General features: G+C 40.6%; 1 protein-coding gene across 2 annotated transcripts in view; it reads left to right on the top strand.

Moving 5' to 3' along the window:
- The window catches only part of pde8a (phosphodiesterase 8A), a 43,550-nt gene extending 30,879 nt beyond the window's left edge, over positions 1-12,671 (top strand). Inside the window, exons 12-22 of one of the 2 annotated variants that reach the window (XM_046392158.1) lie at positions 7-84; positions 303-373; positions 1,331-1,495; positions 4,836-4,884; positions 5,049-5,184; positions 5,290-5,488; positions 6,863-7,080; positions 8,793-8,925; positions 9,770-9,934; positions 10,078-10,207; positions 10,549-12,671. In XM_046392158.1, coding sequence (XP_046248114.1) covers positions 7-84; positions 303-373; positions 1,331-1,495; positions 4,836-4,884; positions 5,049-5,184; positions 5,290-5,488; positions 6,863-7,080; positions 8,793-8,925; positions 9,770-9,934; positions 10,078-10,207; positions 10,549-10,655 — 1,451 coding nt within the window. In that variant the 3' untranslated portion in view covers positions 10,656-12,671. The other variant, XM_046392168.1, reaches the window with a different exon arrangement.
- Positions 12,672-14,011: the final 1,340 nt, after the last annotated feature.

Raw genomic sequence — 14,011 nt, 5'->3', positions numbered from 1 at the left:
CCCCAGACATCCAATCGAGTAAGCACAAAGACCGGAGGAAAGGCTCTCTGGACGTAAGATCCACAACGTCTCGAGGGAGCGATGGTGAGAGTGAAGAGAGATACATGATGGAAACTCTGAGCGTTTCTTGTCAGCTTATGAAATCCTCACAGTTGTCTGTTTGCACCAAGTGTTGATTGGATGCACACATGCTCATTAGAAAGTGTTTGGAAAACTCGAGCTTAATTTGTTGTTGAAGTACAATATGGGGATGTTTGTTTTTATTTTTATTTTCATCTTCATCTTCATCTTCATCTTGCCAGGGAGCTCTCAGCGAAGGCACTCCTCAATGGCCCGAATCCACTCCATGACTATAGAAGCTCCCATCACCAAGGTGGGTCCATCTCTATCCCTCCAAGCATTCATCATATGATCAAAACTTTGTACTGGTGCTTTGAATCTCATGACTGACCTCTTGAGTTACAAAACTGCCATGAGCGCTTCTTGTACAGCAACATGTACTGAGGCAAGAGGTCAGGCATACCATGTCAACAGGAGACTGGCTGATAAAATGCCGCATTTCATGCACAAGACAGGAAAGCATGTTGGACCAGAATGACCTGCTGTTTCAGTGGTTTATGTAGTTTGCAGTCTAGATAGTTAGATACAGAGAAGGTCCCCAGGGATGGGTCATATGACCCACTGCAGTTCCACTGTTGTATCATTTGACTGTGTAGTCAGTCCCTGTAGGCATCATCCTCTTTAGAATAAAGCACTGATAGAACTGCTAGTTGTGTGGGTGTGTTTGTGTGTGTGTGTACATGAGTTAGTCAGAACTTGTGTTTTTGCACATGCTGGCTGACCTCGCCATAGGTGCTCATTTTCAGATCCTCCAAGTTCATATTTTGGATTAAAAATGCAAACATCATACTACTTGTCCGATCCCTTTTTTATCACTGTATAAATATCTTTAAAACAAAATATATAATTAATAATAGAGACAGAGAATTCATCATTAAATTCTTGCCTAGAAACTGCCTCTTTATTAAAAGGAATAATAATGGAATAATAAAATATAAGGAATAATAAAAGCTAACCGGATGCTGTCAGCAGCAGGGCTGATCCGGTTGGCTTAGCTTAGCACAAAGACTGGAAAGAGAGTTAAACAGTATGTATGTATGTCTAAAACCACAGTGCCTTTTCAGCCATGTAAGTCCATACTGATATAAAACATACTTAGAGAACTTTGATACTGATTTTTACCTCAATTGTGTTTATTTCTGTCAACCATTGTTATCAGAGCTTCCTTATTATTATTGTCTATATATGATACTTGTTTTTGGTCGTCCAGGTAATCAACATCATCAATGCAGCGCAGGAAAGCAGTCCTATGCCCGTGGCAGAGGCCTTGGATCGGGTACTGGAGATCCTGAGGACCACTGAGCTCTATTCCCCACAATTAGGCACCAAGGATGAAGACCCCCATACAAATGACCTTGTGGGGGGGCTGATGACGGTAAGCAGCAGGTCCTTTAGAGCACGAGTGTCCTTTGAGAAGTCCGAAACACCCAAACAGCTTCCTTCCGCTATGAATGAATCGACTCCCATATGATAACACACGTCAGAGGGGGTGCAGAATTCCACAGTGATAACACACATGTCTGCAAAGCATTCACTATGAAAGCCCATGATAATGTGTTAATATAAGACACAGATAGTCAGGAGTGTCTGTGTGGGGACTTTTTCGTGAGGATTTCTGTTCATATTTGTGGGAGGGAGAGAGACACAGAGAGAGAGAGAGAGATTAACAGACAGCAATGGTGAAGTACAGAAGTAGAAAGAGTGCCAAGTTGGCAGTCTTGGCAACAACCCCAGAGGAAGTGTTAGATTGTCCTTTGTGCTCCTGTAGGCTGGAGAGGAAAGCCCACCCCACCCTCTCTTTCTCCCCCCTCTGCCTCCCCCTCTTTCTCTCTCTGCACACATGCACACAGTCACACTCACATGAACCTCTTCCTCTTGACTCCACGGGCCTGGAAACATCCTGTTCTTTGGATCAGATGAATAAGCATGACTTTACTTATACATGTTCACTGTGGATATACACAGGGACAGAATTGTTACACACAGTCCTTTGCCAGAAAGATTTGTTCTGCATAAGTGATAAAGGCTGATGAAACCAGAAAACCATGAGGTGTGAGTTTGGGTTTGGATGATTATTTATGTTCTATCATATTGGTTTATGAGATGCCTGGTCGCATATTTAGTTTGTCCAGTTTGTTATGGGGTGTGCTGTGCCTGTACTCAGAAGACCCCAGTGAACATTAAGAGAAAAGCTGTCATCTTTGTGGGGAGAAAGTCTTAAAATAACCAGTGTGTACAGAGGCAGCGCCACCATTAGACAATGCTCGGGTCAAAGATGAGCCAGTCTTCTCTTCCTTTTTCACTTGTGAAGTAAACATTTCACTCTGTGACACACACCCATGTACTCACTCACAAAGCCCAAAACACAGTATGCATATATATATCACCAGAATGAATGGGTGAGATAGAGCTGTCTCTTGCATAACTTCTCTGTTTTAGGAAAGAATTTTGTTTTAGGTTTCAACATTGGGGAGATGCATAATAATCAGGGGTCCTTCCCCAAGGCATTTTAAAGGTCAGACACAATTCAAAATATAGCAGAATATAATGAAGTAAGGCTGACTGGCAAGTGGTTCAAATTGCTCTTCTACTCTCATGTTTCTATTGGGGGTGGTGGGACAAATGGTTAGGATGAGTTCTACATGTGAGGGGGATTTGTTTTCTACTTCTCGTCTGAAATCTGCACCTGTGGTTTGAGGGAGGTGGAAGCCTTAATGCTAATAATGTTTTATGTTTATGTTTTTTCTTTAATCTAACATTTTTCGTGACATTTTCCTTCTTTTCATTTTACCACATAACAACACATGTTTAAGTCGGAGAGATTTCATATTAGCTTCTTGTCACAGTTTATCTTTAGAGAGGCACATTTAAGCAATATTCCTTTTTTAATAAACTGTAATACAGAGCGACACCCATAGGTATGAATGGTAGTTTGTCCCTATCAGCTATGTCTGTCAGCCCTGTTGACATGCAGGGAACCTGTCCAGGGTATACCCTGTGAGCTGCTATTGGTCAGCAGATAATGGATGGATGTAATGGATGCAGAACTTCAATTGGTTGCTGCCAACTGCCAATTGCTACTGCCAACTTGCTCATAGTAACAATGCTAACATGCTGAAGTTTAGCAGGTATGTAGTTCACCATGTTCTCCATATGCTAACATATGCTAATTAGCACTGCACACAAAACATAGCTGAGCGCAGGCTTTTCAGGAATTTGGTCATGAACCAAATTATGTCCTGGTGTTGTTATGTCCTGGCTCATGTTAATCTCATATTGGCACCAGATAGAAAGTCAGGGGATCACTGTTGTAATTCAGATTCCTGCACAGGGGACCATGTATCCTGTATTCATGGTTCATATTCATGAAAGTCCTTCCAACAGTACGGTCTGGAAAGTCGAGTGACTGACATTGCTAGTGCCCCCATTAGTGTGGCTAAAACCAGCTTGATCAACATTTACTTTCCCAGTTCATAACACGTATTCATTTTATTCACAGCTGATACAAATCACAGTCCTAGAAGAGCCAGGTCATTATACATTTAACCACTGAGAAGCAGTGTTTGATTATTTGGGTGATGAAGTGTTACCCCACTGATAAGCCCCATTTACTCGCACAGCATACAGCACTGCCAAGAGGAAGACAAATTTCATGAAGGAATATTCACTGTAGATTATCTGACATATGTACATAAATTAACATGGTGTCATTTCTGACACAACTATTTCAGTTCATAAATATGGTAATCATTTTCTAAACTGCATATTGGTCTCATTAATAAGCTCAGCTTGGCTGCCTCATCCCTCCTCTGTGGGGAAAATATGAGGTGTCGACATAGCGTCGCCTCCAAAATACTGTGTCGCAGCACAGATGAAGGAACATTTATGAAAGTGGTAATATGGAAAATCTGGAAATTCTGTGTCTTTGTTTCCTCTTATTTATAGTACAACTGTGATACATTACCCTCTGGCCTCAGTCAAAATTCAGTGGCATTCAAACAGATCCAAAACCAATTTCTTTTTCTCTCTCTCTCTCTTTTTTTTTTTTTAAATCACAATGACACATGATACAAACTGTTCTCCTTGCTGTAAAGATGATGAGCTATTGAGATTCTTGTCATGGCTCAAGGATGTTAAGCTGCCTTTAGCTCCTTAGAAATGTTAAAAGCAACCTAAAATGACAGGTAGTTGGCTGTAACCTTAATCTGTTCAGAGGCTCTGTGGTTTGCAAAAAACAAACTGGTAATGTTTTCTTATCTTCTTTTCTGGCGGGAATTCCCCCTGACTTGTGGCTGAATTTATGTATCATTTGTCTTGTTCTGTGGATCAATGAAACATATGTGATGGTTGATACTCGTTTGCAATACACAGCAACTTGACTCTTCTCTAGAGTCAAAGCTGATGTGTGTGTGTGTCTGTGTTGGTGCTCCTGTCAGCTTATATTTGAGGCACAGACTTTTTATATTAGATCTGATGCAAGAATTGTCTCAGTTAGACAATTGAACCCAAAGTATCCAAAAAAATTCAGTGTCTGAATTATTTTGAAGGGGCTTGTGGTTTTTTGACAGAAGCGATGCCAGCGCTCCTAACACTAAGCTGAACTTCTTATGTGGCTGTTCGAAAAGGATGAGTTAATAAACGGCATGTATGCACTCAGTCTTTTATACTTGCTATCTCGGCCCCTGACACTTTGTTTCTTTCTTCCTTGGCCACAGGATGGTTTACGCAGATTGTCAGGAAACGAATACATCTTTTCCACAAAACGTAAGTTTGCATGCAGCACACAGATGAAGTGACAATAACATGAAGTCATGTTAAAAGCTAAAACGTTTTCTTTTGTGGTTCATCTAGAGGCAGTGAAGAACAAATTTCTAACCTGCCCCTTTTTGTCTGAATGCTTCCTTTCTTGTCTCTTCCTTTGCTCACAGAGCCCCACCACATCCCCAGTCACCTGATAACTCCGCTGTCGTTAAATGACATCCCCCCTCGTATTGCCCAGACCATGGAGAACGAGGACTCTTGGGACTTTGACATCTTCAACTTGGAGGCTGCAACCATGAAACGGTGAGGCAGCAACACAATTAAAGGCTCTTAGGGGGTCCCTGTCCAATTTTTTTTTTGTTTTTGGGAGAATTTTATGTTGAATTACCTTGCTGAATCCTCCCACAGGCCGCTGACCTACTTGGGCCTGAAGATCTTCTCCCGGTTTGGGGTCTGCGAGTTCTTGAACTGCCCTGAGGCCACTTTGCGCTCCTGGCTTCAAGTAATTGAAGCCAACTACCACTCCAGTAACTCCTACCACAACTCTTCTCATGCAGCTGATGTCCTGCACGCAACGGCATATTTCCTCTGCAAGGAGAGGGTCAAGGTAAATTAATAAAGAGTAAAAATTAAAGAGTAAAAATAGCATGCTTTTTAAAAATATGTGCATGCCAAACTTGTATGGCAAAGCAACGCCTGAGTTTTGCCTTCAGAAAGTTGCTACCAGTCTGTAGTTAAGGCTAAAGGCGTGGCTTGTTGATAGACACCGGTTCCAACCTTTGAAATGTGTACATTTATAGCCAGTCTTTGTTTTATTTGATATGACATCAAATATGTTGAGGTTTTGGACTCACTAAATTAAGCAATTTGAAGATGCCACCTTGAGTTTCTGGTATATTGTGATGTACATATTTCCCTATTAACTGCTATCCTCTGACACCTCCTAAACCACGGTGAACAGTTAATTAATTGAGAAAACAATCATTAGTGTCAGCTTTATGTCTTAGCTTTTATCAGGCAGGCTTTTGAAATAAGTCTCAGGTGAATTAGCTGTTATTTGTGTTTACTTAGTGAAATATAAAGTGATACTCCGCTGTTACAGTTTGTATAGTGTAGTCGGTGGAAAACCATTGCCATTAATTCCCATTAAATGAAAGTCAAAATACTGACTTCAAAGAATTAGCATGTGTTAGAGGCTGCTGTCATTTGTCTGCAAGTGTTCTCAGCTGCTCTTTTTTTGGGGGGGGCTCAAGTACCTGCAGTAACTAGACGTTGGGTTTTTCTACCAAGCACAGCAATCTGCTCAGTTTTGAGTGTCAGGTGTCCCAGCTGAGCCAAGGTTATTCAAGAGAGTTGTGGTTTTGCCCAAGTGTGTCAGTGGCTCAGTAACCAGCTCAGGGCATGCACTGGCTAAGCTGATTATCAAACTGTCTATTTCTGAACTGAGTGCAGTGATCTTTCATTGGCTTAGCCAGTGAACTGTGAAGTTACATCACCCAAGGTTAATCAATCTATGGAGCTCCACAGAAGGTTACAAGGTCCGTTGTGGTGCAAATGAATTATAATAATTCATAGTTTTGCTCTTTAATTATGCTTTTTATAGTTATGCATTTATGTAGCTATATAATGTTACGTAAAGTGTACTGGGTGACATTAGAAATATGGAGATTTATTATCAGTCAGCTTCATGTGTTTAATATCTTGGGATTCCTCGTAATTGAATCTTAAAATTAAAGTGAACTTAAAATGTTAGTATTCTATCAGTAAATCGGCACCGTCGCCTCACAGTGCAGAGCTACTGCTTGGTTCGAGCTGCAGGCTAAACTGGATGCACGTCTCAGTTGTTTTGATGCTGGGATGTACAATGTAGTAGATGGTTATATGGTGCCAGCTTCTGACCTAGTTTATCATTCATAATAATAATATACCAAACTCTCCAGTTTAATATTTCCACTGACTTTTATGTCATATACCCCAACAGCAAAGTTTGGATCCCATTGATGAAGTGGCTGCCCTGATTGCTGCAACTGTGCATGATGTGGACCACCCAGGCCGCACCAACAGCTTCCTGTGCAACGCAGGAAGCGAATTGGCCATCCTCTACAATGACACAGCTGTGCTAGAGAGCCACCACGCTGCACTGGCCTTCCAGATCACCACAAGAGATGACAAGTGCAACATCTTCAAAAATATTGAAAGGTACAAGATAGATAGATAGATGCTTTATTTATCCTCAAGGGCAATTCACAAATTCCAGCAGTATCCACAGACTTAAGATAAATAGGTATAAATAGGCAAATACTAATTAAAGCACAGTGATCAAAGATTAAAAGCAAAAGTCCGGTTCAAAGCAGAATGTATAATCATTTAAAGAGTCATTACATGTGGAAAAGATTATTTGCTCATGCCTTACAGGTCTGAAAATGCTCAAATTAGGACAATATTGCTACATTTTCAGCTACTGCTTGTAATTGGACCCAAATTAGGTGAATTTTCTGAGTTTTGTGCTTATGTACAATTACACTGTGAACCCAGCTGCAGGAATATGTTTTGCAAACTCTGCTTTATTAGATGTTATTCTTTAAAATACAGAACATATGTAGATAACAGTGTGTAAGACTGAGAAAATGTCCTATTAATGCCTTTGCACCAGTGATAGCTGTAGCTGGAGGAATGTTTTCAGGTTGTGCATATGTCCATCCATTCATTCCATTCTTGTGAATGTGATGTCTCATGAACACCTTGAGGGAGCTTCTTGAGTTTTTCAGGTTTTTTCCAAATTTAGGACAAATGTCCACTTGGACACAAGAATGAACTGATGAGATTTTGGTGGTCAAAGGTCAACCACGCTGTGACATGGTAATGTTTTCTGTCCATTATTCAACAACATCATTCAGTTCAATTTATTTATATAGCGCCATATCACAACAAAAATTATTTCATGACACTTTTCAATTAGAGAGGTCTAGACCAAACTCTTTAATTTAGTTTTGAGTACAAAGAGACCCAACATCATTTCCCCATGAGCAAGCATGGGGTGGGGGCGGCAGAGACAGAGGTGCATAGCAACAGTGATAGTAACAGGACTACTGGAACTATAAAAACACAATAACAGTAATAAGAGTAGTTGTAATAACAACAATAATGATTGTAATAATAATGATGTGATAAGAATGTAGCACAGGAACAGAAGGGGAGATTGTGACCATATTTCAGGGTTACTGAACTGGGGACACTAATCTCGGGTGTCCAACTTGAAACTGTGCTTGCTGTATAGATCTTCTGTGCTGCCGGGCTGAAGGTGTGTGAAGCACACTTTTTTTTACTTCCTTGCAGCAACATCAATATTTGAAGCTTCACAGTCTACCACAAGCTCATTGGTTCTGCTGATCCTGAGCTTCAGGTGATTGCCATTACTCTCTGTTCAGACAGACGTGGATGTAAACTGCAACTTGACTAGTGCGCAGAGGCATACAACCACCAGGATTGTTTGTGCTACAGACATCACCTGAAGCCTCACAGGGGATAAGCCAAGTCTACCCATGAAACCAATACTGTGTGTGTGTGTGTGTGTGTGTGTGTGTGTGTGTGTGTGTGTGTGTGTGTGTGTGTGTGTGTGTGTTGACAGCAGTGGGGTAGTAATGTGATTTGAGTCCCAAAGCAGAATAGCTCACATGTGCTGGTCCCCTCAGAGGGGGGAAGGTGAACAAAGCATCCATTCATTGGCACTGTCACCGCAGTCAGAAGGGAGAAACTGTTCACACGGGTTTCCATGCTATTTACCACGCTGTCATCTCTCTCTCTCTCTCTCTCTCTCTCTCTCTCTGTTTTTTTTTCTCTGCTCTCTGTACCTTCCCCTTATTCGCCCATCTGATTTCTGACCATCTCTCTTTCTCTCTCTCTCTCTCTAGGAATGAATATCGAACGCTACGACAGGCTATCATTGATATGGTGCTCGCAACTGAGATGACCAAACACTTTGAACATGTCAACAAATTTGTCAACAGCATCAACAAGCCACTGGCTGCTCTGGAGGAGAATGGGGTGAGATTAAAAATGAAATCATGCTGCAACATTTTTAAATGGTATATTTGGGTAGAAATAGTACTTCTAATTTTAGCATTTTTTTTTCCCTAAATAGATCAGTGTTGTGCATCTGAACCCACAATAGCATTCATACACGAGAAGGATAATCGAAAAGGATAATCTCATTCTGTCACACACTGTCTCAGAGTCAAACTCGGCAACAATAGTTTTAAGAGCTTGTGTTGTGATGATACTGGTTCTGGGGACGTTAGCCTGTTGTTGCCTGGGACACGGATATCTTTGTGGGGAGATGAATTTTACAACTTGGTACCATCTTTCTCATCTGTGTGTGGAATGCTCAGCACAGACATTTAAAAGTTGTCTTGCCTTTTAAAGGCAGGTAGGATGTGAAAAAATGATTCGATACTCATTTTCCCCAGAATTTTTCTTTCTTTGCATAGATTTTCAGAGACTTGGATGTCTAAATAAAACTGAGACCTCACTTATCTTGGCTAAGAAAAACAAAGCCGTCTGTCCTTTTGCTTACCTTAATTGAATTCAGTCTTGAAACATATAGTAGGCTGCAAATCATGTGACTGTATGCTGTCCTCTTTTACATCTAAGTGTTGCAAGAGCTCATAGTGAACACACACTGAATACTCCATCTCCATAAAGAATATTATAACTAAAATGAGCTGACAGTGCCATGTTTTATCCTCCCATTTTGGTTTATGTACAAACACAGACAGTTACTTTTAAAGTTGTTCAGCTGCTCTGTGCTCTACAAAGTCTCTTTATTGACATCAATAAGTGGAACTTCAGCTGTCTTTGCACTAATAGTCTGCTTTTGCTTTTTTTTTAGGGACACAGTGACGAGGAATCTGTCAAAAGCATTCTGACATCCCCTGAGAATCGCATCCTTGTCAAGCGAATGCTGATTAAGTGTGCAGACATCTCCAATCCATGCAGGCCTCTGGAGCTGTGTATAGAATGGGCCGGACGCATCTCAGAGGAGTACTTTGCACAGGTGGTTAGAAAAAAAACAACATAGTGATGATTATGAGGGGAGGTGGATCCAGCAGGTAGCAGCTGCACTGTGTTGTTGTTTTTATTTGCAATTTATGTATTTATTGTACGTGACGTTCACCTTTGCTTTCTGCTCTGGTACAGACGGACGAGGAGAAGAGACAAGGTCTACCAGTGGTTATGCCTGTGTTCGACAGAAACACGTGTAGCATCCCCAAGTCCCAGATTTCCTTTATAGACTACTTCATTACGGACATGTTTGATGCATGGGATGGTAAGACAGCACACTAGAGATACAAACACTGCTACATATCTGCAGCTCTCACTTAGTAAAGAAAACAATCATAAGTGTCATATAGAATGTCTAATTAGGAGGTTTAGATTTGAAAAACTCAGTACCTGAATGAAGGTATTTTCATGTTTTTTAAAAAATATATATATACCTACATTTGTGTTAAGTCTTAGGGATGCACAGATACTAAATCTTCAACAAAAATGTGTCAATAAGATGGTGCTGTTGTGTAAAAACAAAAAGTCAAAAACAGATCACACTGTCATTAAAAGAACAAACAAATCTGATATCTAACTTCAGCTTTTCTTTTGTCGTCTCTCCAGCATTTGCAGACCTCCCCAATCTTATGCAGCACTTGGATAACAACTTCAAGTACTGGAAAAGCCTGGACGAGAGGAAGCTGCACAGCCTGCGACCGCCTCCAGAGTAGGTGCTGCAGTGTCCAGCCCTGGGACTCTGCGGTCTGGGGCAGCCCTCCTCTCTTGTGCTGGGGTGTCTCTCTCCCCTGCGAGCCAAAGGGCCTCCTCGCCTTCACTCTCCTGCTTCTGTAGCACGCCAAGTGTCCACATGTCTGTCCATACAGAGACCACAGAGGGACTTCCTGGCAGGTAGTTGCAGCAGTGACATTGCTGGCTTTACTACCCTGTCAAATGAGAACTGTGACAAACAAACTTGAACACAGCAACCTTATGGACTTCTAATGCCTCTCAGGCATTCGCAGTGTAGCTGGTCAAGTGACATGACTGAGAGGGGGTCCTTACAGGCCTCCCGGCAAAGCATCCGTCCCCTAACTACCATGGTGGCTTTCCTGTCTGCCTGTTAAGTTGCTGTTTGAGTAGAAACTGCTCGTTTAATGAAGGAGCGAGCAACACTGGAAGAGTTGATGGAAGTGTGGTCTGGATATGAAGGTGCCCCATCACCGTCAGGCCATGCAGTCACCTTTGACCTCCCTGTGCTTGCAGCAAGGCAGGACTGCTCCCTCTTCCCCTGGAGGCTACACCATGAAAGAACACTCCACTGCTTTTGGCAATATATTCATGTGCTCTTCAGAAACACATCCAACTTGACACGTAGTTGTCATAACAGACATGTGGGAGGGGATGCTTATTTTTTTTGGGTTAGGGAGTGGATCTTTACTTTAGACCACTGCTCAGAGACGAAAACCTCGACATCATGATCATAGGTAACTAATTACAGATGATTTGGTATGTTAATTTTTCTTAGATGTTCCATATTTTCTATATTAAAATTCTGAAATGAATTAGTTGATAAATAAGAACAAAATGAATTTCAAAAAGAGAGAGAGAGAGAGAGAGAGAGAAAAGCCAAAGCTGATGAAGACAAATACTACTATAACTCTCAAAACTTACAATTATTATTCACATGAAGCATTACCATATTAAACATTTTTATTTTCTTATCAAAAGTACAGTACCAGTTTGAATGAACACTTTTGTATTGCACTGTAAACAATATTAGAAATGTCTACGTCTCAGTGATTTGTCCAGGAATGGGATGTTGCATTGTAGAATAAGCTGATATTATTGATCATCAGGAGTTTGTGTGTGTGTGTGAGTGTGTTTGTGTGAGTGCGTGTATGCCTGTGTGTGTGTAGGGGGTGTAGGTGTGGATGTGTGGGTGTATTCATTGTTGCAACAATCCCTGACTCTTGGTTTAATGCTGTAAACCGCTTGACATTTGACAACAGCAGAAATATGTGAAAACATTTTGGACTTGAAAATTTTTTCTCCCAGAAATTTTTGTATCTGGTTTATCCTACTGAAAAAGACTGCCTTATTTTATACAATATTTATACAGTACATCCCACTGTGCAACTGCAATGGACATCTGGAGTTTTTATTATAACATAGTCAGAAGGTTATGTTCAAGTAAATCTCAATATTTTTATAGACAATGAATTTTACACTGGATTTGCAGCAAATGAGATCAACCATTATAGCTATCTGAATACCTGTGAATTGGATGGTCACGTAGAGCATGTATACAGAGAACTAAATGGTTAAGAAGGATGTAGATTGCAGAGTTGTCTATCACTGTCTTTAAGCAGTCTCCTAGAGGCCAGCTTACATTGATTTTTGATCAAAACATCATTCTATTTTGGCCACTTGTCCAACATCCTTATGCACAGACCCAGGGAACAGCTTTTTGTTTGAGGCTGGTTTCAGATTAGGATACTAATATATGTTAAAGATTGTTGCTTATTAAGAATATTTCCACTTAAAACAGTATATCAATGCCATAACAGCTAAGCAAATGATGGTTAATAAGATGTATTGACCACGATTATCTTTGTTTCTCTCTTATGACAGAATTGTTCACTCAAATCAGGGGATTTGTTTGTTCCTTCTGATTCACATCTTGGTCTGAAGGCACGGAAAAAAAATTAGAAACTATTCAATGAAAAATAAAATAATGTCAATTATAAGTGTGCAGTCTATTTCCTGCAACGATTCAATGGCTGTCTTCTTACTTATGCTGCCTCTCTGTTTATTTTCACTAACTGCCTCTTCAAGTCACTTGTTTTATTTTGAACCATGTGAACTTTTAGAGCAACAAGAAACCACCAAGTCTACTTTGAATGGAGGCAAAAGTGACATTTCAAATGGTCATTAACTGTACTCACTGTAAAAAGGACAAAAGGAAACAAACAGATTTTGTACATCAGTGAGACAGCACCTCAAAAAGATTTGCTCTTCTTATTCCACAGTGGCATATTTCCCAATTTCAACACTGAGTGGTTGAATACCAGATTTCAGATAGGACGGGAACAGCCTTACTCATCTCCTAAACAACATTTATCATTTGGAAATATTCAAAGCATTTTTGAAAGACAACAGAGAAGCAGAACAGACTGCAGCTCAAAATGTGTTTACAGGCAGTGGCTTTATGAAGTGTTCCTAGACCCATGTAGTAACATCCCTTATACAGTCAGGTGTTTCCCAAAGAGGGGAAACCTTGCTCCCATCCACCCTCCCAGCTTGTGATTATCAGTGAACCTGTTTACCTGTGGAATGTTCCAAACAGGTGTTTTCTGAGCACTTCACAACGTTCCCAGTCTTTTCTTGCCATTGGCCCAACTTGGTTAGTTCGGTTTGTGTGGAATATGCACTGTCTGGTTATTGATTATGATGCCATACTATCTGTTAGTGTCTGTCTTGATAAAGGCTGTTGGAAAACCAGGGACAACATTGGAAACAAAACTGCAGCAGACGCCATGAAAGTGCAGTAGCTATGTTTATTCTCTGGAGCCCAAAGCCTCGTCTACAGAAGGCAGCCAATCAGAGGCAGAGTAAGATGGATCGATAATAGCCAGGAAGACATGTTCCTCGCATTATGCTGCCTCACAATGTTTACATTTCATATTTGGTTTTTGCAGCCTTTACTACCTGTGCACATAATTTATCTATCTATACCCATATAGTATACTTTACTTTTTTTACTGTTCATCTACGTACTGTATATGTGCATCTGTTTATATATATTATTATAGTTATTGTATGTCTTATTCGACATTTTCTCACTATTTTTCTTATAATACTTATGCTTTACTCTCACTTGTACAGTGAGGAGTGTTGCAGTTACATTTCACTGCTGCTGTACTCTGTACAACCGTACATGTGACAAATAAATCCTCTTCTTTTTATTAGTAGTTACAAAAAAATGTACGCAAGTATGTAAATGTACGCAGTGGAAGCTCGCGTAGACTGCTTAACAGGGGATCAGCTTTTCTTTACTGTCCCAAGGCCCCAATCCAGCCATAGTCAA

This window comes from Scatophagus argus, chromosome 1, assembly GCF_020382885.2.
Source record: "Scatophagus argus isolate fScaArg1 chromosome 1, fScaArg1.pri, whole genome shotgun sequence".
In the NCBI taxonomy this organism is placed as follows: domain Eukaryota; kingdom Metazoa; phylum Chordata; class Actinopteri; family Scatophagidae; genus Scatophagus; species Scatophagus argus.
Note: the sequence above shows the minus strand (reverse complement) of the source record. Positions and strands in the feature narration are given on the sequence as shown.